Here is a 23301-nt window from a genome sequence, read left to right on the forward strand (position 1 = left end):
GCACCAAAGAAGTAAAATGATATTATGAGATATAGATAGACCTATATATGTGTGTTTGTGCATGTGTATACACACATATACTATATAAATATGTGTGTATATATATATATGTATGTGTGTGTGTGTGTGTGTATGATTTATGTGTGTGTGTGTTGAGTCCCTTTCCAGACTCATGAGAGACAAGTTCTCCCTGAAAACCAAGATCCCCATTTATTTACCAAAATACAAATGCTTAAATATACTTCCCAGTCCCTGGTCCACTCCCACTCCCATGGTACTGTACAATCAACCAGTAAACAACGCTCTAGTGTTAGAGGACACCAGGTGATGAAAACTTACAGTATTCCTACATACTCACAACAGTCCCTAACATATCCCCCAATTTGTCTTTTTTTTTTTAAGTGAAATTCCTCAATTCAATTACATATCAGGTATAAGTGGATAGGCTCAGATCCCAACTTCATTAATAACTTAAATTAACCTTTAAGCAACTAAATTCAAAATTCAAATTAAAAGGAGCAACATTTAACTTTACCTATTTCCAAGTTTATACACTAACAACAGAAAAAAACACTCTTGACACATATTTACCAAGCTGAGACTGATACCCTGGCCAGTACCAGATCTCAGAATATAGAAACATTTTTCCCACCTTTCCAGGCCAGTGGAATGTCCTATAGATGTTTAAATACACATATACACACATAACACACCAATTAAGATCGGTCAACAGAAATATAAGCCATAGGCCTAGGCTTCATTCGAAAGACAAAATCTAAATTTCCCAATCCCAGAAAAAAAATCTTCTTCCCCTTTTTTCTTTACTAATAGGCTACAAAGCTTCCCAATCAGTAACCTAAGAAAAACAGTTATTGCCCAACCCTCCCCTTCCTTCCCAAATCAGGAAGAAGGAGTAGGGGTCCCTTGATTTCTAAAATAAGGTTTTTGAAACATGGGTTTGAGTTTTGAAGTTCCAAAAAGGAAGATTTCCCTTCTCCCCCTTCCCTCCCTCTTCAGAAGGTGGGGGCAGCAGAGAATGAGAAACAACATTTGAAATTACTTGAGTTGTTGACAACAGTATGATTTGGAGTTGTTGCATCTTCTAAACAGTAGTCAACACTAGTACAAACTGTCCAATAGCATGTGAAATTTTTGTTCTCAAGACAGGAAGCGCAGTTAGTGCGTGCTTCACAGCTTTCTGGTGCCAGAGCAAAGGCTGAGGCACCTGGCTGGAAAATGAAACTTGTTGGGGCTTCTGGAGTGAAATTCGTAATAGGTGTCAGGGTCACTGTCAGGATATGAGTCAAGGTCTGCTGCAGCACAGATTTAGGGGTTTAGTCACACTTAGCAAAGCCAGCCAGACAGCAGTAGCTAAAAGGAACAGCAAGCAGGTCCTCCACATTCCATTCATGGCACTGGCTCCTGTGGTGAACTGCTGCTGAGGAAGAAGCTCCATCCCCCTGTGGCACTGCCTCGAAGATTCCACTTCCTGCTGGCTCCTCAATGCTGAATACTTAATTATTCTCCCTTTCACTGGTTTCTTAATGCTAAATACTTATTTGTTTCTTACTTCCACTTTACACTTCCTTGTTCCAATTTAAAATCAGCCCCCTGGTAACAAGTCAACCTGTTACTTTTTCCAGAGTCCTCTGCTCCAGGATGTCACCTGGATTCTCTTGCTTGTATCTGCTGGTCCTTATCCGGGACTCCACTCCCTGTTTGGGCACCATTATGTGGAGTCCCTTTCTGGACTCGCTTATCCTTTCCCCAGGCAAACACTGAAGGGGCTGGGAGACAAGGAAGATGAGAGAGAAAAGTTTTCCCTGTACACCAAGATCTCCCATTTATTTAAAAAAATACAAGTGCTTAAATATCCTCCCCAGTCCCTGGTCCACTCCCACTCCTGTGGCACTCTTCAATGAACCAGTAAATAAGGCTCTAGTGTTAGAGGACACTAGGTGATGAAAATTTGCAGTACTCCCACACACAACAGTCCCTAACGTGTGTTTTTAAATAACAGAACATCTAATTTCCTAAAGGGAACACTACACAAATTATAAAAAGTAACAAGATAGCAATTATATGATGTTTTATTACCTTCTATCAGCTTTGGTAATTTCTCAATTATAATATTATAGAATATACTTATTTATGAGTATCTTAGAGATCATTCCCAAAAAGTCAATAAGTACCAAAGGACAAAGACATTATAAATGAATATGAAAAGACAGAAGAAGTAAACATATCCATTGCAAAGCATACATCAATAAAGTCAATAGAAGCAAAAGAAGCAAACTTAAATAGAAGCTAAATAAGAATATCCTAAATAATGAGTAGGTCAAAAAAATAACATAAAAGTAGTAATTTTCTTTAAAAGTATTTTAATATGGAATAATGGAGCCAAGAACCAAACTGTTAACATCATTGATATAAGGAACTCCCAAATGAAGAAAAACCCCTTTTTCTGATGCAGGTCAACACCATCTCTGCAACTTTTAGTCAGAAAAATTTTTAGAATATTGAAAAGTTAAGTGACTTACCCAGCATTATATGTCTCTGTCATAGAGGAGTTATTTGAATTTAGATCTTTCTGCTACCAAGGCCAGCTCTTTAGCTATATTAACAAAACAGAGAGCATTAATGAACAAAGTAGATATTTTAAATAAGTAAATAATGCCCCAGATCACAAAGTATTAGAGAAATGCAAATAAAAACAACCTGGAGATTTCACCTCCTGCCCTGCAAATTAGAAAAAAAAATGGCAAAAAGTGGCAACAGTTCATGATGGAGGTAAATGCATAAAATGGTATGACCATTTGAAAAGCAATTTAGAATTATGCAATCAAGTAGAGATTCCATTACTGGGCTTATATCCCAAGTAAGCTCAAGGAAGCCATCAATAAGAAATTCTCCATATGATCCATAATATTTGTAGCAGCACAATTTTGTGATGTTTAAGAACTGGAAACAAAATAAATGTTCGTCAGTTTTCAGTTGTGTCTAACTTTTCATGACCCCATTTGGGGTTTACTTGACAAAGATACTGACATGGTTTGCTTTCCTTTTCCAACTCATTTTACAATGTTTCTTCTTACTTTTGTTTCATACCTCCTTGTTCCAATTTAAAATCAGCCCCTGGGCAACAAGTCAACCTGACCTGTTAAGTGCCTTTCATAGAATCATACAACTATTGACTAGGTTTGAATTCACAATTCCAGGCCCCGTACTGCATTACTTAGCTGCCCATCAATTGGGAAATGGCTAAATAAATATGGTACATTAATATAATGGAATATTACTGTTGTTTAAGAAATATATGAATATATATATATATATATAATAAATACAAAAAAGAATGGAAAGATTTCTATTATCTAGTGTAAACAGAGACAAGAAAAAAATATACCCCATAAAATTAGAAAGATCAAATAGAATTCAAAGGAAGAGCTGTGAGAAGACACCTCAACTCATCCTTTCATGAAGGCATTGCATATGTTCAGACTTTTCTAATAGTTATCCCTCCCACATTGTTGATGTTAGCAGTGCAGTGTTCGCCAATCTGGAAACTCACATAAAAGTTTTGGGCCTTTTCTTTGTACTAGAGAAGTCTGAATTTTTTCTTTTGAGGAGTGTTTACACTATTTTATTGCAAAATTTGGGTTAAGTATTTGGTCATAGGCACTGTGTCATCTGCTAGCCTTTGTGTGTTGTTTGCAGCTTCTGCAAAATTCCCCCCAAATTCTCATTTAATTTTTTATGCATCCATGATATATCAAAACCATGATGGTGGACATTGCAGTGTGGAAGTGATAACTGTATCAACCACCTCTACTGATTTTTTTCCTCACTAAAAAATAGTATTTTTCATATGGGATAAATTTCTGGAAAGGACAGAAGGATAGATACTTAGGATAACTATGGTGATGTAAAAAATCAACAAAAACATTTTTTAAAAGGAAAGCTCCTTGAGGGCAGGAACTTGGCACACTTGCTGCCTGCCCATTTTTAAAAAAAGGCTATTGTCAAGTAAGACTGATTTCCAGAGAGTTCCATTATGTTTAAAAAGCCATGATATTTAACCAGCTCTATCCCAGGGTCTTTCATTTTGAAGCCCATTCTAGCAGAAATCAGAAAAGCTCAACACAGAAGAGTTGACCATCCAGTGGTGACTTTTGAGGTCATAATGGACATCATAGGGATAAATGAAATATTATTTGGCTTCCTAGTTGAGAAAGAGAGGGGGGGGGTGACACTAGAACACTCTAAATCTACAAGGGTGAGAGGTAAAGTAACATATACATTGTTAGAATTTTCTAGTCTCTCACATTTGTTACATATTTATGTGTAAGTTAAATGAGATGCTCCTACAAGTTTCTTGCTGTTCCTAAATGTCAGATTTTCAATCTGGTACATTCTTCACAATTTACTTTGGTTTTCAGGAGTTCATGTACAACAAAACACCAGAAATATAATTTATAATGCATAGTTGTTTTTTTCTTTTCAGACCATGCAAGAGAAATTGCAACTCTTTTTCATTACTGGATTACAGATATCCTTCCTATAAGAAACAGGAACATAAGATCTGGATGCCCATCTGCAGAGAGTTAAATTTTAATAATAGGAAAAGCCTGAAAGAAGAAGTATGAAATGCCTGGGAGCTCTTAAATACTAAAGTTGCCAAAACTGATTTTAATTGAAAAATGTTCTCTGTTTTTACATTGTGAATTATATGTATCTGTTAATTTGCTTGTACAAAATAAACACTTAAGTTTCACTTAAGAGTTTAAAAGTCAAAATCAGGATATTTGAGTTAGAACGTTATTCATACTTGTTTTAGTGTATATTATTTTAAATTGACATTGAGATTCTATTCTTTTTGTCACAAAGGAAACATAAAAATGTATTTTCTTTGGAATCAAACCATCTACTGTTTGAAGTTATGATAAAATTTTTAAATGTGAAAATCACACTGAATTTTAAGATATTTTTATTAGAATTTTCATTATTCCTCATTTTTGATAACTGTTTTGATGTAAGGTTTTTTTGGGGGGGTTGAGTGAGTGGGACTGTGGATTTTAAAAGAATTTGCTGTGGTATAGTGGGAAAAGTCAGAAGATCTGGTCTAAAATCTTTTTCCCTGTTCCTTATTACCTGTGTTTATACTTTTGTGATTTTTTTTAAAAACTAGAAATTTCCTTTATACATAAGGAGGTTGGACTAAATGACTTCGTTTTTTTTAATTTTTTAAATAAATATTTATTTTACCAACTCCATACTTAGGATAGTTACCAATCATTTTTTTTGGGAAGGCTTTGAGTTTTGTAATTTTTCTCCTTCCCTCCCTTCCCTCTCCCCTACCCCCAACAGAAAGCAATCTGATGTAGATTTTACATTTGTAGCCATGCTAAGCATAGCTCAAAATTGAATGTGTTGTAAGAGAAGAATCAGGTCCAAACGGAAAAAAGAAAACATTAGAGATAACAAAATTACATAATATATAAGACATAAGACAACTTTTGAAAACTGAAGATAATAAGGTTTTTTTATCATTTAAACTCCACAATATATCTCTGGATACAGATGGGTATTTTTCATCCCAGAACTAGATGGCTTCTAAGCATGCCTTTTAGCTCTGACAGTCTGTGATTCTAACCATTTCACACCTAGAGGTCAAGTTATCCACAATTACAGAATTTTAGATGTCTGAGGAAAATTTAATAGGAATCTAGTACAACTTTTCCCCATAGTCCAGATGAGGAAAATGAAGGGATTTCCCCAAGGTTGTAACACTAAAGTCACCAGATCTCCTGACTCTTAAGGAAAGAGCTGGTAGTGTTTCACTACAAGGTCTGTCTGCAAGTAATGATACAAAAACCATCAGAGAATAGAAATATATGAGTAGACCTACATTGCAGTAATTAGTCCCACTCTCAAACCCCATTTCTGTTAATTTTATTCTTTGTCTTCTTTTACTTTTTACATAATAGAATATCCTTTTACTTTTCAGGATGAAGCGTTATAGTGCTATTCATATCAGGAACTCTACTAGAGTTTTTATTTGTTTTTTAATTTTAAAAAAGTACAAAGCAACTGATTTCCTTGGTCAAATTCCAGCCAGTTGGCAGCCCTGTTCTCTACCCACTCCCGTCTTTGACCCTTTCCTTTTCATTTATCTCACATCTTCCCTGAACTTTCAATTAACTTGGTATTACTTAACTGGCCATGATAAAGCTCCATTACCAGACAGCAGTAGGTTGATCAATCAGGATGTTAGAGCCAGAATGGGCTTTGGGGATTGTTGAATTTAAGGACCGTGGCTGACCAAAAGTAAAAATTGAGAAAAGAGCACTTTTATTAAAGATAATAGCAATAGGGTAGAAAAAGGTCATAGAAATAGCTTCCTTTTGATGATCAGCACCACCACCAACTGAAGGCTCTCAAAGGACAACACACCCCCTGCTGTAGCCTGCATCTTTCTGTCTGAAATCCATTTGTTTCCCCTGCTGGCACTGGATTGCCACTGCACTAGCAGCCCTAAGACTCAAGCATGGTCAGTTTTAGTGTCTTTGATCTTTGTGGCGTGTTCAGTTCCCTATGACACCTGCTATATTTTGTGACTGACTGACCAGCAGTGTGACCCAGGCTAAGTTCTCAGGATCACCTCCCAACAGCTTGGGTCTATGCCTCTACTGTATCTGAGGAAAGACAACCAAGAAGGATCTATAGTCAACAGCAACACTCTCTGTGCACTGCTCTTCTCTCCATCACATTGGTGCTGCCTAATCTACCAGCAAAGTAAGTCCATGTCAAAGTGAAAGGAAATCTAATTTGAGAAGCACTATAGCAGGAGGAACAGGTTCTAGATCTGGAGTCAGAGGATAAGAGTTCAAATTCTGCCTCACTATACTGTGATATTGGAACAAATCACTTAAATTCTTGGGACTCCAGGTCCCTTTCTCTGTAAAACTTGACTCAATTTCAAAGTTGAATTGAAATGCAACCCTAATTCCTGTTAAATTTATGCTAAAAATAAAATAACAAAAGGTTAGGTTAACAAAGTGTTAATCTTTCGGATTTTAACCAAATCACCTATAGGTAGAAGACAACATTAAAACTATCAACCTTGAAACAAAGTTCTTGAAGCATATTTATACAAAAAGGACAAAGATCCATAAAACTGAGACAATGAGATTTCATATAGATGACATGTTTCTACATTATATCCTCTCACAATTTATAATATTTACTTCAAATTTCTATTGATAAGAATCCCATTTAAGCTGGAGAGGAAAAGTTTGAAAAATAAAAAAGTTTCTTTTTCCTCATCCAAGGTGTCTCTTATCTGTTGATTTGTTGATCCAGATAAAGGAATTTATTGGTGCTATTACAAAGCTGGTAAGATAGTATTGACAAAGGCTAAGTCAATAAGTTATGGAGAAGAGCAGGCCTTCATATAGTAAACTGATATTTTACCATAGATTTATAACTCTTAATTCAAAGCTTTTCTTTTTATCATAACTATAAAGGCTTTAATAAAGACTTATTAAACTTTGACAGTCCCTAACAATATTATTCATCTTGCTGCACATAGCAAGTCATTTCTAGTTTCTAAGAATAATTCAACTTCAATAACGTTTACAAAATACTTTCCTCAGACTGAAGTTGCTCCTCAGTAGTGTGGACTGCTTTAGAGCTTGGTCAGACATTGAAGATACCAAGGTCACCCATTGTGTTGTGGCGATTGCCATTGCCAGTTGTCTTAACTTTTTTCTCGCCTGTGGACTTCATTGATTCTGGAGGAGAAAGTGAGACTGAAAACTTTCAGTAACCCTGTCTCCCTTAAATGCACTTCACTCAAAAGTCAAGGACATTGATCTTCTAGAATGAAGGATTAACAACAAAAGATTGGACATGAGGTCCCCACCCAGAGAGAAGTCCTTTCTAGAGCAGATGTTGTGAATTAAGCCTGTCAGATATTCCTTACTTGTGTACCTCACTATTGTGGTCTCAGTTAAAATTTCTCTCATGGATTATTGAATGTATTGGTGGAAAAGAAGGAACCAGATTTTAGGAGAATATTTAATATTAATTGTCTTTACCATGCTTTCTGAGCATAGTAGTAGTAGCTGCCCCTTGGTTGGGGACCCCACCTGCCAATGAGCAGAAGTTGAAGAATGCTGCTTTTCTCTTTTTCTTCCTCCTCCTTTTCTAACTCCCTTGCCAAATGAAGTTCACCTGCTTATATGTGAGATTCTGTCCATTTATTATTTGAAATATAACTAAAAAAATAGATTTTAAAAAAGCCCATTCCTTGGGACAGCTAGGTGGTGCAGTGGATAGAGCACTGGCCTGGAGTCAGGAGAACCTGAGTTTACATCGCCTCAGACACTTAATAATTACCTATCTGTGTGACCTTGGACAAGTCACAACTCCATTGCCTTGCAAAAACAAACAAAAAGCCTATTCCATTGTCTTTCAAATAGACCTATATGACTATCCTTTAATCACAAATCACTCTGGTTTTCATAGAAAGACTAATAAAAAACAGCAGACCATGGCTGGCCAGGCTGCCCTGGTGCCCATCTTCCAGGCGGGAGAGGACTGCTGGCCCTCCTGGGCCAAGGTGCCCGCTGGCTACTACGAGCCCGACATGCACCTGCAGATCCTGGGCAAGCCGGTGATGGAGCGCTGGGAGACCCCCTACATGCACTCACTGGCCGCCACCGCCTCCGCCCAAGGGGGGAGGGTCCTGGAGGTCGGCTTTGGAATGGCCATTTTGGCCAGCAAAGTGCAGGAAGCCAAAATCCAGGAGCATTGGATCATTGGGTGCAATGATGGCATCTTCCAGTGGCTCCAGGAGTGGGCCCAGCATCGGCCCCATAAGGTTGTCCCCTTGAAAGGCTTGTGGGAAGAGGTGGTACCCAATCTGCCTGATGGACAGTTTGATGGAATTCTATGTGACACCTATCCCCTCTCTGAGGAGACCTGGCATACCCATCAATTCAACTTCATCAAGGTTCATGCTTTCTGCCTGCTGAAGTCTGGGGGTGTCCTCACTTATTGCAATCTCACGTCCTGGGGAGAACTGCTGAAGACCAAGTAAATGGATATCAAAAAGATGTTTGAAGAGACCCAGATTGCAGCCCTGGTGGAGGCAGGTTGCAAGAAAGAGAATATCAGCACTACTGTGATGGACCTAGTGCCCCCTGAGGAATGCTGCTACTACTCCTTTCCCCAAGATGATCACCCCAACAGTCATCAAACACTGAAGATGCCAGTTTTCTCTTCCCACTAAGCTGACCCTGGAATGGGGGCACCAGGGAATCTAGCCTGCTAGGTTTGCTCAGTAGATCCCAGACAACATATTAACAGTACTTGACAGGGGAACTTGACACAAGAAGAGAGGCAGAGAGTAAGCAGGGGATTGAGGGACCCTTTAGGCCTGTCTCCTGACTCAAGGCCCCAAGGGTAGTAAAGAGGCTTCAGTTTTAATCCAACAAAAGCATATTAAGCTCTGGGCTGAGCCCAATGCTAGATGTTAAGGTTTAAGATTTTTTCTGTCTTTTGATTTGTCTACCATCTTAGTCCTTGAAAGCCACTCAGGGTCTTAATTTGTTTCATTTGTAGAAAAGGTACGTGTACCTGCTTGACAGGAAAGTTAATAATTAGGCTATCTATATGGAATGTTCTTCACCAAAAGCCTCTCCAAGGAATTGTTTTGAGGAAATAGGCTTCCCCTTTTATGTAGGGCTTATCAAATGCTCAAAATGGTGCTGGAGAAGTCCAGAGAAGTCTAGAGCTTGGCCGCCTAACTTTGAGGGGTTTATAACCCATTTTAGACAGAGTATTGCTAATCCAATAGTGAGCCTAGGGGTCAAATGTTCCTATTATAAGGTTTCCCCTCATTGGAGGACTTTAAAGAGTCAACATCTACTTGTTGGGGATGGGATTCTTGTTCAGATGATAGCTGAATTAGATTGGGTGGCTTCTGATATCTCCATAGCACCCCTTGGGATCAGGGAAAATGTTTTTATCTTTCTTTGTAGCCTCAGGGTGTAGCACAGTGCCTGATACCTAATGCTTAATACTTTCTTGTTTGGCCATTAACCCCTTTCCTTTGAGATGGGTGGAGCAAAGAGTAGCCCCATGTTATAGATGATAGAGAGGCATTGGATCTACTAGAGTAGCCAGAGTTGGAGAAGACCCAGGTTCTTGTCTCACTTCTGGTGCATACTGGTGTGACTCTGGGCAAGTCACAGAGCCTAGTTCCTCTAGAGTCTTCTTCAGATTAAGTTGCAGATCTGCATCGGTAGAGGAAATTTCTTCATTGGAGTGTCCCCTTTCATCGCTAAAGTCGGAAGTTCAGTCCCTTTCCCTTTATAAGTGAAAAAACTGGGAAGTGATTTGTTCTTAGACACTAAAGTTGGAGTTGGGATCTGAACTCAGGTCTTGAGTCCCAGAGGCTAGGGGACTCTAGTCTCCAGCAAGTTCCACCATCCCATTTGTTCTCCTTCAGTCTGTTTCCCTATGGAAATCCATTTGAAAGCCTTAATTTTTACTAATACGCTGTGAGGCCCCCCCTCCATCTTTTATTCAGATTTTGGTGCTCTTCAAACCAGATGCTCTACTGGGGTGGCAGAGGTCCTGTGAGGGAAGGGAAGGCCTCGTATTTTCTCAGTTGTAGCAGAAAACCTGCTACTAAAATAATAAAGCAATTCTGACCTCAAAAAAAAAAAAGACTAGTAAAAGTCCACAGCCCAAGCCATTGTGGCAAATTGTTTCAGGTTTGATGGCTTAAAATGTAAATAGCAATTATTTTCTTTTCTGGCCAGAATCTCTTAAGGGTCTTTCCTTTAAATAAACCTGAAATTTATAATTTAATATAATTTAGAAAAACCAAAGTCACCCATTGTAGCCTGGGCCATTGGCAATTTTAACTTGTCTTGGCCCTGGACTTGGATGACTCTATATGAGAAATGTCTCATGACTTTTTGCAGCTCTGTCTCACTTTAATTCAATTTTATGATACATTGAACTCTTGTGAGTAAAAGTGAGATGCAAAATGTGATCATTCCTTTGGGTGACCAAGGTGCAGTGAAGGAATAATAAATCATCATCATCATCATCATTATAACAAAAACCATTTGTAGCACTTTGAGATTTTATCTCATGTTTGATGTTCACAACTTCTCTCCTAGTTAGGATTTTGATAGAATTTAAGAAAACTGAGGAATTAGGAGCTTAGGGGAAATTGCAGCAGAGATGTGGGAATCCCTTAATGTAAAGGTATGATTTGAAGAGTAGCAAAAGATGGTAAGTCAGGTAGTAATTCTTTGAAAAAAGACAGTGGATGAACATTATGCAACAGCCACTATAATCTGGATTGGGTAGAAAATGTTTATACTATGAAATAGAAATGAGGATAGACTGTTGAGTGCTGGTGATAAAGGGGTAATCTTCTAGTAAAAGTAAGGAATAAGGAGAATTCTAATTTCCCCAGGACCAGTGGGGGGAGGGAAAGAAAGGGAAAAAGTAAGGGTAAGGTGTGAAGATATAGTGAGTGGGAGGGAAAGAGAGACAGATGCAGTTATATTGTGTTGTAGAGAGGAATGAGTGGAGATCCAGGTCTCAATGAGGAGTAGTTGATGAAAATATAAAAAAAAAGTGTCCTAATAAAGAATTTGTAATGGAAGGGATAAATTGGAGTGGGGAATATAGGGATGACAGAACAGGCAGTAGGGGTGGAGAATAGTTTTCTCCTTTGTAGACTAGAAATGTTTACTAAAGAGATAGAGAAACAGTAGGAAATTGTTAGTCTTAAGGGTAATATTGGGTGAGAAATGAAAAAATAAAATGGCTATTCTCCAAGAACTGTTGGTGTTGGTCAAGGGCTAATGTCTAGGACCTTAGACACTTTCCTCTACTTCTTAATGGGGGCAAAAGAGCCTGCATTAGGTCTCTCCCAGCTTGCAAAGGTCTCTGTGTCAGGTCCCTTCTGAGTAGCTGGGAAAAGAGTGGATGTGTTGATGCTGGTTCCTCTGGGATCACTGGAAAGAAGGCCACACTGGGCAGGGTTTGAGTCTTGGAATGACCCCAGCCAGGTGGCATTGCTGCTTTTCTGAGGATAAATATAAAAGTCTTACATTTAGGTTGAAAAAGAGTGATACAAGAGGAAGCCTTCTAGTCAGCCAAGTTTCCCTTCACAAACCTACTCCCAACAGATCTAGAAAATGTACCAGACTAAATTCTGGTAAGAAAATCCAGTAAAAGGCATAGCCAAGCTCAGCAGAGGGAGGTAGGCAGAAAGATCTGTGAACACTAGTGCTCACAAAGAATCTGTATACAAGTGTAGCAGGGGAACCCTGGACACAGAGCTGAACTAAGTGGAGTTCAAACTCCATTACTTTTTGGACATGCCCTTTAGGACAGGGGAAGGCCCATTACTTGCACAGATGCAGTGAGTGCTGCCTTAGCCATTGCTTGGAGATCACCCTTGTGACATGCATGGAGAACACCTGGAGCCAGGTGCTAAACACTCCTCAAACACTCCCCTTGTCCTTCTCATCACGGAAATGCATTTTAGCACAAATCTGCCATGGAGGAGCTCTCTCCTCCCCCTGGATTCCCAGGCTCCGTGGCTGCTCTCTTCTCTTCTCTAGGTGAGATCCACAAGGCCTGGTCCATGCTACTGTAACAATATGGCCCCAGCCACATGGAGCTGGATCTCTGTTAGTCTAAGCTTCTTTTCTGTCCTATTTTCTTTTAAAGTATTTTAGCCTTTTAAAACTCAACTTCTAATCTCATGCCCTTTAAAAAACTATTTTGCTGCTTCTCCAAAGAACTTAACCTGTTAACATCAGTGAACTTTATATAGTAAAGCAATCTATGAATTAAAATGTAAGCCTTTTCTTACCTTTCTGAATTTGAGATTGGTGAACTCTTCACCCCCAAACGAGCCCCCGTAGATCAATCTTTAAGCCCCCTTTCCTGAAGCCCATTTCCTCCTGTCTTCATAATGGCAAGCACCCAGATGAGACAGATCAATGTCCTTGGACTCTGAAAGGTTAGAAATGCCCTCCTCTTTTTTTTTCCCTCTAAACTTGCCCCCTCCAATTTGACCTATAGCTTTTTTAAAAAAAATTACTATTTGACTTCTTGGGATTTGTGGGAAAGGAGGTGCAGAGTGTTAATTTTTTTTTGGGAGGGGGTAATCAACCATAGCAAGTAGGAGGCCATTTTGAGCAGATCACCCAAAATTCCCACCAATGATGATACTCTTGCAGGGAAGAGGGGGGCAGGGCAAAAGCAGATTTTTTGTGTGGTGTGTGCCACCCAATGGGATCTGTCTCTCTACTAGAACTAGAGACCTGCCTTGGATTATTCTTTGTGTGAAGATTTGGTAGAGATAGGAACATTTTTTGAATCAGCCCCACATGGGAAAGATAACTAGTAAATAGAGGTTAAAGATGGAATTTTTACAAAATTTACTCTACTCTCTTTACTCTCTGTTTCTGCTGGGCTTGGTTTGTTTTTGTTCTCCCCCCACCTTCATTGGGTGTGGTAGTCTATTGTATTTTCTCTGTCCTGATTTGGCCAAATCTGTTCTGCTTTTCATTTTCCTTCCCCTATCAGAGAAGACAAGAGGAGACCCCAGCCTCACCTGGGCACCACCAGACACTGCACCAGGACCCTTCTATACCTGGACACTTCCAAAGAGACAGGTGTGAAATGACTCCTTTGTTGCCCATAACCCAAATCCAGGCAATAGCTTGTGTGGTACAGAGCACAGTCTCAGTTCCAGCCTTCAGAGGAATAAGCAGGGCACAATATTAGACCAAAGGAAAACCTATACTTCTACCACTTTGATCTACTAGAACTTTCAGGTGGCTGATATGGACAGAGCAATAGGGATTAGCAATCAGCCTTGGATAAGATGACTTGGGATCCCAGAAAGCCTTTCCCTGAGATTCTGGAACAATACAACAGTCAATATTCTCAGAAAACAGCAATGAGACTAGCCTAGACCTTCTCTCCTAAATTGATAGATCTCAGACCGAAGATCAAATCTGATATCAGGAAGTAAACTGAAAGAATAAGCAAACGAACAAAAAAATTCCATAATAAATAACTATTATGGTGTCAGGAAAGTTCAAGTTCAACCTCAAAAAAAGAGAATGACTCTAAAACACCTGCAATCAAAACCTATGAGTAAAACAGTTTTTGGAAAAAAATCAAATAGAATCCCTAGAAGAGATAAAGCAAAAGATTTTTTAAAGAATATATATATATATATAAATTGAGTAAGAGTGCTTGAGGGGGGAAAATGGAAATGAAAAGAGAGCTATGGAAGAAAGAATTGGAAAGGGAAAAAACAAACTTGGTTTAGCATATGAGAAATAGAACTTTCTCAAGTAACAAACTTCCTGGAAATTAGAATAGACCAAATAGAAGCCAATGACTGACTCCCTGAAGCAACAAGAAATATTAAAATAAAGTCCAAAGATTGAAAATGTAGAAGAAAATATGAGGCATCTAACATTAAAAACAATTATTTGGAAAACAGATTGAGTAGAAATATTTTAAGAATTATATCTGAATACCATTGCAACCAAAGACCAGACATCCTACTTCAAGAAATCACCAGAGGGGCGGCTAGGTGGCATAGTGGATAAAGCACCGACCTTTGAGTCAGGAGTACCTGGGTTCAAATCCGGTCTCAGACACTTAATAATTACCTAGCTGTGTGGCCTTGGGCAAGCCACTTAACCCCATTTGCCTTGCAAAAACCTAAAAAAAAAATCACCAAAGAAAACTTCTTAGGTTCTTGAAACCAGTCATCTCCTAAGAGAAACCCCAAAATGATAATTCACAGGTAGCTAAATTGCAGAGCATCCAGGTCAAATAAAACTTTACTTTTATTGGATCAAAAAAATAATACAATACACACACACACACACACACACACACACACACACTGAATTAAATCCAGAAATTTAGTTTAATCAATAAGGAAATAGGAGGGAAGGGGGAGAAAAAGAGAAAAAAAAAGAAAGAAGATTTAGAAGGAAGATAGATTATTTCAGTTATGTCTGACTCTTTTCAACCTCATGGCCACCAGGCCCTTCTATCCTCCACTATTTCTCTAAGACTGACCTAGCTCATGTTTGTTGTTTCCATGACACTATCATCTCATCTTCTGCCATCCTCTTCCCCTTTTGCTTTCAAATTGTCCCCAAATCAGGGTCTTTTCCAATGAGTCCCATCTTCTCACTATGTGACCAAAGTATTTAAGCTTCAGCTTTTGTATCTGGCTTTATGTGGAATAGCCTGAATCAATTAAATATTGACTGATTTGATCTCCTTGCTGTCTAAGGGACTCTCAAAAGACTGCTCCAGGGTCATAATTTAAAAATGTCCATTTTGTAGCGCTCAACTTTCCTCAAAGTACAACTTTCACAATCATATAATTGCTACTGGAAAAACCATAGCTTTGACTCTAGGGACCCTTGTTAGCAAGGTGATGTCTCTGCTTTTCAGTATGCTGTCCAGATTTGCCAAAGCTTTACTTCCTTCTTGGGATTTGCTTAGTTCAATGGCTTGCTTAGTTCAATGACACTATAAGCTATACCAGGTAGTTTGTAGAGGAGAGTTCTGATAAAAAGTCAGAGAAGGACTTCTGCACTGGAGAAGGAAATGGAAAACCATTCCAGTATCTTTGCCAAAAAAGTCCCAGGAACAGTACTAAAATGACAAAAGAGATGATATCAGAAGATGAGTACCTCAAGTCAGAAGATGCTTAATACACCACTGTGGATGAGTAGAGGACAACTACAGGTAATTCCAGGACTAATGAACCAGCTGGATCAAAGATGAAAGGAAATTCAGCTGTGGATGTGTTTGGTGACAAAAGGAAAGTCCAATAGTATAAAGATCAATATTGCATAGGAATCTGGAATGTAAGAGCTATGACCCAACGTAAGCTGGATGTAGTCAAACAGGATTTGGAAAGGTCAAGCATCAACATCTTGGTTATAAGTGAACTTACATGGGTGGGTATGGGTGAATTTAATTCAAGTGATCCTTACAGATACTGTATGCAAGAATCCTTTAAAAGAAATGGAGTAGCCCTCATAGTTTTTTTTTTTTTAAGTGAGAAAAACTGGGGTATAATCTCAAAAATGACAGAATGATAACTGTTTGAATCTAAGACAAACTGTTCAACATCACAGTAATACAAGTTCAGTCACTGTTGCCAAAGAGGTCAAAGTTGATCAATTTTATGAAGACCCAAAACATCTTCTAGAAGTTACATACCCCCAAAAATGTCATATTCATCATAGGGGTTTGGAATGCTAAAGTGGGAAATCAAAAGATAATTGGAATAATAGGCAAGTTTGGCCTTGAAGAACAAAATGAAGCAAGGCAAAGAATAATAGAATTGTGTCAAAATAACTCCCTGGTCAAAGTAAACAACCCAACAACCCAAAAGGTAACTTTGCACTTGGACATAACATGATGGTCAATATAAAAATCAGATTGATTATTTATACTTTGCACCAAAGATGGCAAAGCACAATTCTGTCAATTAAAACAAGACCTGGAGCTGACCTGTGACCTAGATTATGAGATAGTTATTGCAAAATTCAAGATAGGTTAAGGGAAGAATTAATCCTAAGCAAAACAAACTCTAAGGATAGAAAAAAGATGCTTGTAGTTTATTTTTCAATGTGGCAAATAATGAAAATCTGAAGGGATATACATAAATTGGGTAATGGATGAACAAATTATGGCATTTAAATGAGATGAAATACTATTGTTCTGGAAAAAGTTATGGGAGGGGTGTGAATTGAGATAAGGGGAAAAGGGATGGGGGAGATTCTTGGAGGGGTAGGTGAAGTGAGGGATTGGGAGGGTAAGAAGATAAGGTAACAGGGATAGGGTAAAAAGGGGCTGAGAAAAAAGAGGGAGCAAAAAGAAGATGGAGGGAAATTTACAAATAGTAATTATAACATTGAATGTGAAGGAGATTTTTTTAGAAGCTCTCTTTGTGGTGGCAAATAAATAGAAATCATAAGAATCCCCATCAATTGGGAAATGACTGAATAATTGTTGTGTATGGTTGTGATGGAAAACTACTGTGCTATAAGAAATTAACTCAATGATATTAGAACAGGAAAAGACTTGCATGACAATGAAGAGTGAAGTGAACAGAACCAAAGAATATTGTATACAGTAGTAACTATTGTTTTAAAAAATTACTTTGAGAGACTGTTATTTTGACTACAATAAATGCACAAATTAAAAATAAAGGACATATTTTAAAATTCTATCTATATTCAGAGAAAGAAGTGATCAATAGAAGCATATACAAAATAATTTTACATAGCCATCTTATCTATATAATTTTACATATGTATGCCTATTTGTGTCTAATGATAGTCATCTCTAGGGCAATGGGGGTGGAGGAATAGGAATAAAAAATGGGAAAAAATTTACACAATAACTATTGTGTTATTGTGCTGTTAGGGAATAGGCATTTGTACTTGGCAGATTTGTAGTTCATATGCAATCAACATTTTTATTATACTATGTTATGGAAATAATGTTTTGTTCCATGAATTGACAATAAATTTGTAATATCCTCCCAAAAAAAAAGAAGCCATGAAGGAAAGAGTTTCAAGCCTAGGAAGACTTGAATGAATTGATGAAGAATGAAACAAACAAAACAAGAACAACTTCAAAAGAAATAGATCCTCTCATCACCATAATAGCCAATTATGATTCCAAAGGTATCTTCTCTGATAGAGAGATGAAGAAATCAAGGTACAGGATTAGACAAATTTGTTTTAAACATGGCAAGTATAAAAATTTGTTTTGACTAAGTACACCTCTCTGTAATGTGTTTTATTTTTCTTTTGTTTTCAGTGGAGTGGTTAGAGTAAGAGAGTAAGAAGGTATATTCTTTTCCTAATTAAAACAAAACATGTTTTTAAATCTACTTTTCAAGCATAAGATGAAAGAAGCATTCAAGAACAATCAGCAGGGGCAGCTAGGTGGTGCAGTGGATAGAGCACCAATCCTGGAGTCAGGAGTACCTGAGTTCAAATCCAGCCTGAGACACTTAATTATCTAGCTGTGTGGCCTTGGGCAAGCCACTTAACCCCATTGCCTTGCAAAAAAAAAAAAAAAGAACAAACAGCAGTTCTTCTAAAAAAAGTTCTCATTTGTTTAGTGAACTGCAAGGACAAGTCTAATATTGTAACCAAAAAAGAAAAAAAAGTCCAACAAAACCTAATAGTCTTAGGCCGCATTAAGAAGAGACATTGCATCTAGGAGAGTCAAAATGATAGTCATGCTACATTTGGTCCCAATCAGACCACATCTAGAATATTGTGTTCTGTACTTGGTGCCACATTTTAGAAGAAAAAATAAGTTGGAGAGCATCCAAAGGAGGGTGGCCAAGATATGAAAGACCTCAAGACTATGCCAAATGAGGAAAGATCTGTTAAAAAGTCGAAGAAGGTTTGGCCTGCAGAATAGAAATAATGGATGTTTAAGAATTTTAAAGGCTGTTAAGTGAAACATGTGGAACCTGTTTTGTTAGTTTCAGAAGACAAAAATCAGAACTAGTGTGTGGAGAGGAACTAGGAACCAGGAAGAAATTTCTAAGAGTAGAGAAAGTATTCATGACCAAATGAGATTGAGAAGACCACAGAAGAATAAAATGGTAAAAAGTTTTTACATGAATTCAATGCAGTTAAGAACAAAAAAGCAAATAGTTAAATGGAGGAAAAATTCTTTACAGAAAGTTTCTCTGCTATAGATCTCATTTTCAAGATTTTTAAGGAACTGGTTCACATTTTAAGAATGAGAGTCATTCCCCATTTGAGAAATGATCAAAAGATATGAATAGTCACTTTTCAGAGGAAGAAATCCAGGCTATCTTTAGTCATATGAAAAATAATTTTCTTTCTCACTATATATATATATATATATATATATATATACACACACATATATAATGTGTTTATACATATATATGTATGTATATGTGTGTGTGTATAAGTATGTATGAAAATTCAAGCATCTCTAAGGTTTACATCCATCATTGGCAAAGTTGGACAAAAAAAGACATTGGAGAAGCTGAAATTGTGAATTAATACAATCATTCAGTAAAAGGATTTGGGACATATATTTGAGTATATATCTTTGATCCAATTAACCTATATTTTTTTTTGCAATGAACCAGGGATTTTATTTATTTAATTATTCTTATTTTGTACAAATGATGTTTTTATACTAAAATATTCTTGTTTAAGAGTAAACATAATATCCCTTCACCCCCCAAAAATATAGATGCAGATGAGCAATAAAGCAAATGAAAGAGAAAAAAATTAAAATTAAAATTAATAATAATAATAGGTACAGCCAAGTGGTGCAGTAGATGGAGCACTGGCCCTGGAGCCAGGAGCATCTGGGTCCAAATCTGGCTTCAGACACCCAACAATCACCCAACTGTGCAGCCCCAGGCAAGCCACCCAGCCCCATTTGCCCTGCAACCACCCACAAAATAATAATGATGATGATGATGATGATAATAATAATAATAATAATAATAATAAAATGTGCTTCAGTCTGTGTTCCAACACCTCCAGCTCTATCACAGGTGTATCACATTCTTAATGATAAGTCCATCACAAAAGTTAGTTCCACATTTTTCCACTGTTGCCATTGCTGATTGCAACTCCTTCCATTCATACTTCCCCAGTACCATATATTATATTTTTCTCTCCTTCCACTCTGTCCCTCTTCTTAAATGTGCTGTAGGGTAGCTGAGTGATGCAGCAGACAGATCCCCGGCCCTGGGGCCAAGAGTCCCTGAACCCACATGCCATACCTGAGGCCCAGCGTCCACCTGGCCCTATGGTCCCGGACAGGTCAACCAATCCCAGCCCCTTGCAAGAAGTAAAAAAGAAAATGTGTTGTATCTGACCATTCTCCCCCCCATGGTCCATCCTCTCCTCCATCATTCACACTCCCACCCCTTCCCCCTGTCCCCCTTCTCTCCTTCTTACTCTAGATGTCTGATGTCTATATCTCATTGAGTATGTATGCTGTTTCCTCTCCTAGCCACCTCTGATAAGAGCAAAGTTTCTCTCATTCCCCCTTTTCTTCTGCCCTTCCATATCATTGCAATAGCTCATTGCAATAAAAAAAATCTTATTAAATGAAATATCTTAGCCTATTCCAGCTCTCCTTTTTCTTTCTCCCATTACATTTCCCTTTTAGTCATTGACTCAATTTTTACACTATATTATATCTTCAAATTCAGCTCTCTCCCGTGCTTCATCTATAAAAGCTACTTCTACCTGCTCTATTAAATGAGAAGATTCATATGAGTATTATCAGCATAATTTTTCTATGTAGGAGTCCATGTAGTTCATCATTATTAAGTCCCTCATATTTTTCCCCTTCTCCTCCACTCTCTATACTTCACCTGAATCCTGTATTTGAAGGTCAAACTTTCTGTTTAGCTCTGGCCATTCCAACAGGAGCATTTGAAATTCCCTTGGTTCATTGAAATTCCATCTTTTTCCCCTGGAAGAGGATGTTCAGTTTTGCTGGGTAGTTGATTCTCAGTTGCATTCCAAGACCTTTTGCCTTCCAGAATGTTATATTCCAAGCCCTACAAGCTTCTAATGTATTTGCTGCTAAGTCCTGTGTGATCCTGACTGCAGCTCCACGATATTTGAATTGTGTCCTTCTGGCTGCTTGTAATATTTTCTCTTTGACTTGGGAGCTCTGGAACTTGGCTATAATATTCCTGGGGGTTGGTTTTTGTGGATCTCTTTCTCGGGGAGATCAGTGGATTCTCTCCATTTCTATTTTGCCTGCTACTTCTAGGATATCAAGGCAATTTTTCCTGTAGTAATTCTTTGAAATTGATGTCAAGGCTCTTTTCCTGATCATGATTTTCAGGTATTCCAATAATTTTTAAATTATCTTTCCTGAATCTGTTTTCCATATCAGTCATTTTTTTCAATGAGATGTTTCACGTTTTTTCTAATTTTTCATTCTTTTGGTTTTGAAGTATTGTGTACTTGATTTCTTGTAAAATCAGCAGCCTCCCTCAGTTCCATTCCACATCTGAAGGATTTGTTTTCCTCAGAGAGCTTTCTTATCTCTTTTTCCCATCTGACCAATTCTGCTTTTTAAAGCATTTTTCTCCTCAATAACTTTTTGAACTGTTTATCCATTTGACCTATGCTGGTTTTTAACATGTTGTTTTCTTCAGCATTTTTTTGAATCTCCTTGACTAAGCTGCTGGCTTCCTTTTTGTTTTTCCTTCATCTCTCTCATTTCTTTTCCCAATTTTTTTTCTATCTCCCTCACTTGATTTTCAAAGTCTTTTTTGAACTCTGTCTTAGCTGGAGCCCAATTTCTGTTTTTCTTGAAGTCTTTAGATGCAGGAGCTTGTACTTCTTCATCTTCAGATTGAGTATTTTGATCCTTCTTGGGATCATAGACAAAGTATTTCTCAATGGTGTTCCTCTTTTTTCTCTGCTTACTCATTTCTCCAGCCTGTGCCTGGTTTGGGGGTGCTTCCTGAGCTTTTGAGTATTATTGGAACACCCTCCCACAAGGATCTCAGTGTGTGAGGCTCTGTCTTCCCTCCACATCTGTGAGTGACCACAAGTGCACCCCTCTGCCAAAAGGGCTGAGGTGGGGGGGGCCCTGCTGTTCTATGGGGGGCCTAGACTGGGATCAGGATCTGAATGTGATCAAAGCCCCAGAGTCCTGTTCCAGGGACTGAGGACAGATCTAGGCAACCTCTCTCCACTCCCCTACCTAGGCTCAGCACTCAGACCAGGGGGGCTCCTGCTTACTGGCTCACCCTGCTTCCAGTTCCTGGATCTGGGCTACCATGGCCACAATGCTCATTGAGTGCCCTGAGGGCTGGGTTTCACTTGCTCACTCTGGCAGAGGTCCCCTGCTGGTCCCCCAAGTTGTGTCCGGTGCTCCCCAGGGTATAGGTCAGGAAACTGCCCCCGCTGCTGTGAGCCTCGGCTCTCAGCACCCTGGGGCTGCCTCAGGGAGGCTGAATTCCTTCACTATGGTGGGCCACACCTCTAACCCCGTGGAGGGGAAACTTTCTGCTATTTTTCTGGGTTACCTTGGCTAGAGAATTGCCTCACTGGATCCCTCTGTGGATTCTGTCTCTAGGAAATTCAGTTAGAGTCCTTATTTTATAAGTTTGGAAATATCAGAGACAGAGCACCTAAGAGAGGATCCTCTCCTGTCGACATCTTGGCTCCGTTCCCCCCTCCCCCAATTAACCTATCTCATAAAACTGTAACTTATAAAAATACTATTTGATCCAATAAAACTGGACCTATACTTAAGGAAGTTCTAATCAGAGAAAAGGTCCTAAATGCACACAAACATTTATAGCAGCTCTTTTTTTTGTGGTGCAAAGAAGTAGAGATTCTGAAGACACATCTATTGAGGATGGGATGAGCAAATTATAGTATATGCACATAATTGCATTTTTGTATTGTATCGTAATTTTACTAACAAAGAAATGTTCAGAGAATCCTGGGAAGACCATTATAGATTGATGCAAAATTAATTAAGAAGAACCAGGAGTATAATTTATATATTAACATCAACACTGTGAAAAGAAACAATTTGAAAGGTTTAAGAATTCTGATCAACACAATGATCATGATTCCAGAAGACTGTTAATGAAAAATTCTAATTATATACTGACAGAAAGGAAATGAACTAATATTCCAAAAGAAATATAAAATTTTGGTCATGAACAATCTGTTTTGTTTTGGATTTTGTTTTGTTTTGTTTTTTGCTTAACTATATTTTTTATAAAGCTTTTGTTTTTTTCTTCCCTCCCCCATGACTCTGCCCTTGGAGGAGTGAGAGGGAGAGAAACAAATAGATATTTGATAATTGCAAAAAAATAAAATGAAAATTTTAAAACTAAAATAAATAAAGGTGTTTTTTTTAAGAAAAGCAAAAATCAGTATACTGTAAAAAAAAGAAGTTTCAACGAGACATTTAAATTTCAAATAGAAAATCTTCCTAATAATGAAAAATACCTAGAAGTAAAAGGGAGTTTCCCCTTTGGAAGTTTATATGCAAAGTCTAGATGTCCACTTTTGAGATATATTGTGAAAAGAATTTTTTTCAGGTGTGGGTTGAACTCAATGGCCACAGGGATCTCTTTCAGCTCAACAATTCTGTAATTCTGTAATTCCTCCTGACTAAAGCTTTTATCCCCCTCTC

At 38.1% G+C, this 23301-nt stretch overlaps 1 protein-coding gene and 1 pseudogene across 7 annotated transcripts in view; both read left to right on the top strand.

The window, feature by feature from the left end:
• The window catches only part of ERICH1 (glutamate rich 1), a 77886-nt gene extending 72950 nt beyond the window's left edge, over nt 1-4936 (top strand). For 4 of the 7 annotated variants that reach the window (XM_074209551.1, XM_074209548.1, XM_074209550.1 and 1 more), the window contains one exon: nt 4505-4936. In XM_074209551.1, coding sequence (XP_074065652.1) covers nt 4505-4608 — 104 coding nt within the window. In that variant the 3' untranslated portion in view covers nt 4609-4936. The remainder of the gene's footprint in view (nt 1-4504) is intronic. The other 3 variants (XM_074209552.1, XM_074209554.1, XM_074209553.1) reach the window with 1 other exon arrangement.
• A 3618-nt stretch (nt 4937-8554) lies between these two features.
• LOC141504503 (guanidinoacetate N-methyltransferase pseudogene) lies at nt 8555-9471 on the top strand (annotated as a pseudogene).
• The last annotated feature ends 13830 nt before the right edge of the window (nt 9472-23301 follow it).

This window comes from Macrotis lagotis, chromosome 1, assembly GCF_037893015.1.
Source record: "Macrotis lagotis isolate mMagLag1 chromosome 1, bilby.v1.9.chrom.fasta, whole genome shotgun sequence".
Lineage (NCBI taxonomy): Eukaryota > Metazoa > Chordata > Mammalia > Peramelemorphia > Peramelidae > Macrotis > Macrotis lagotis.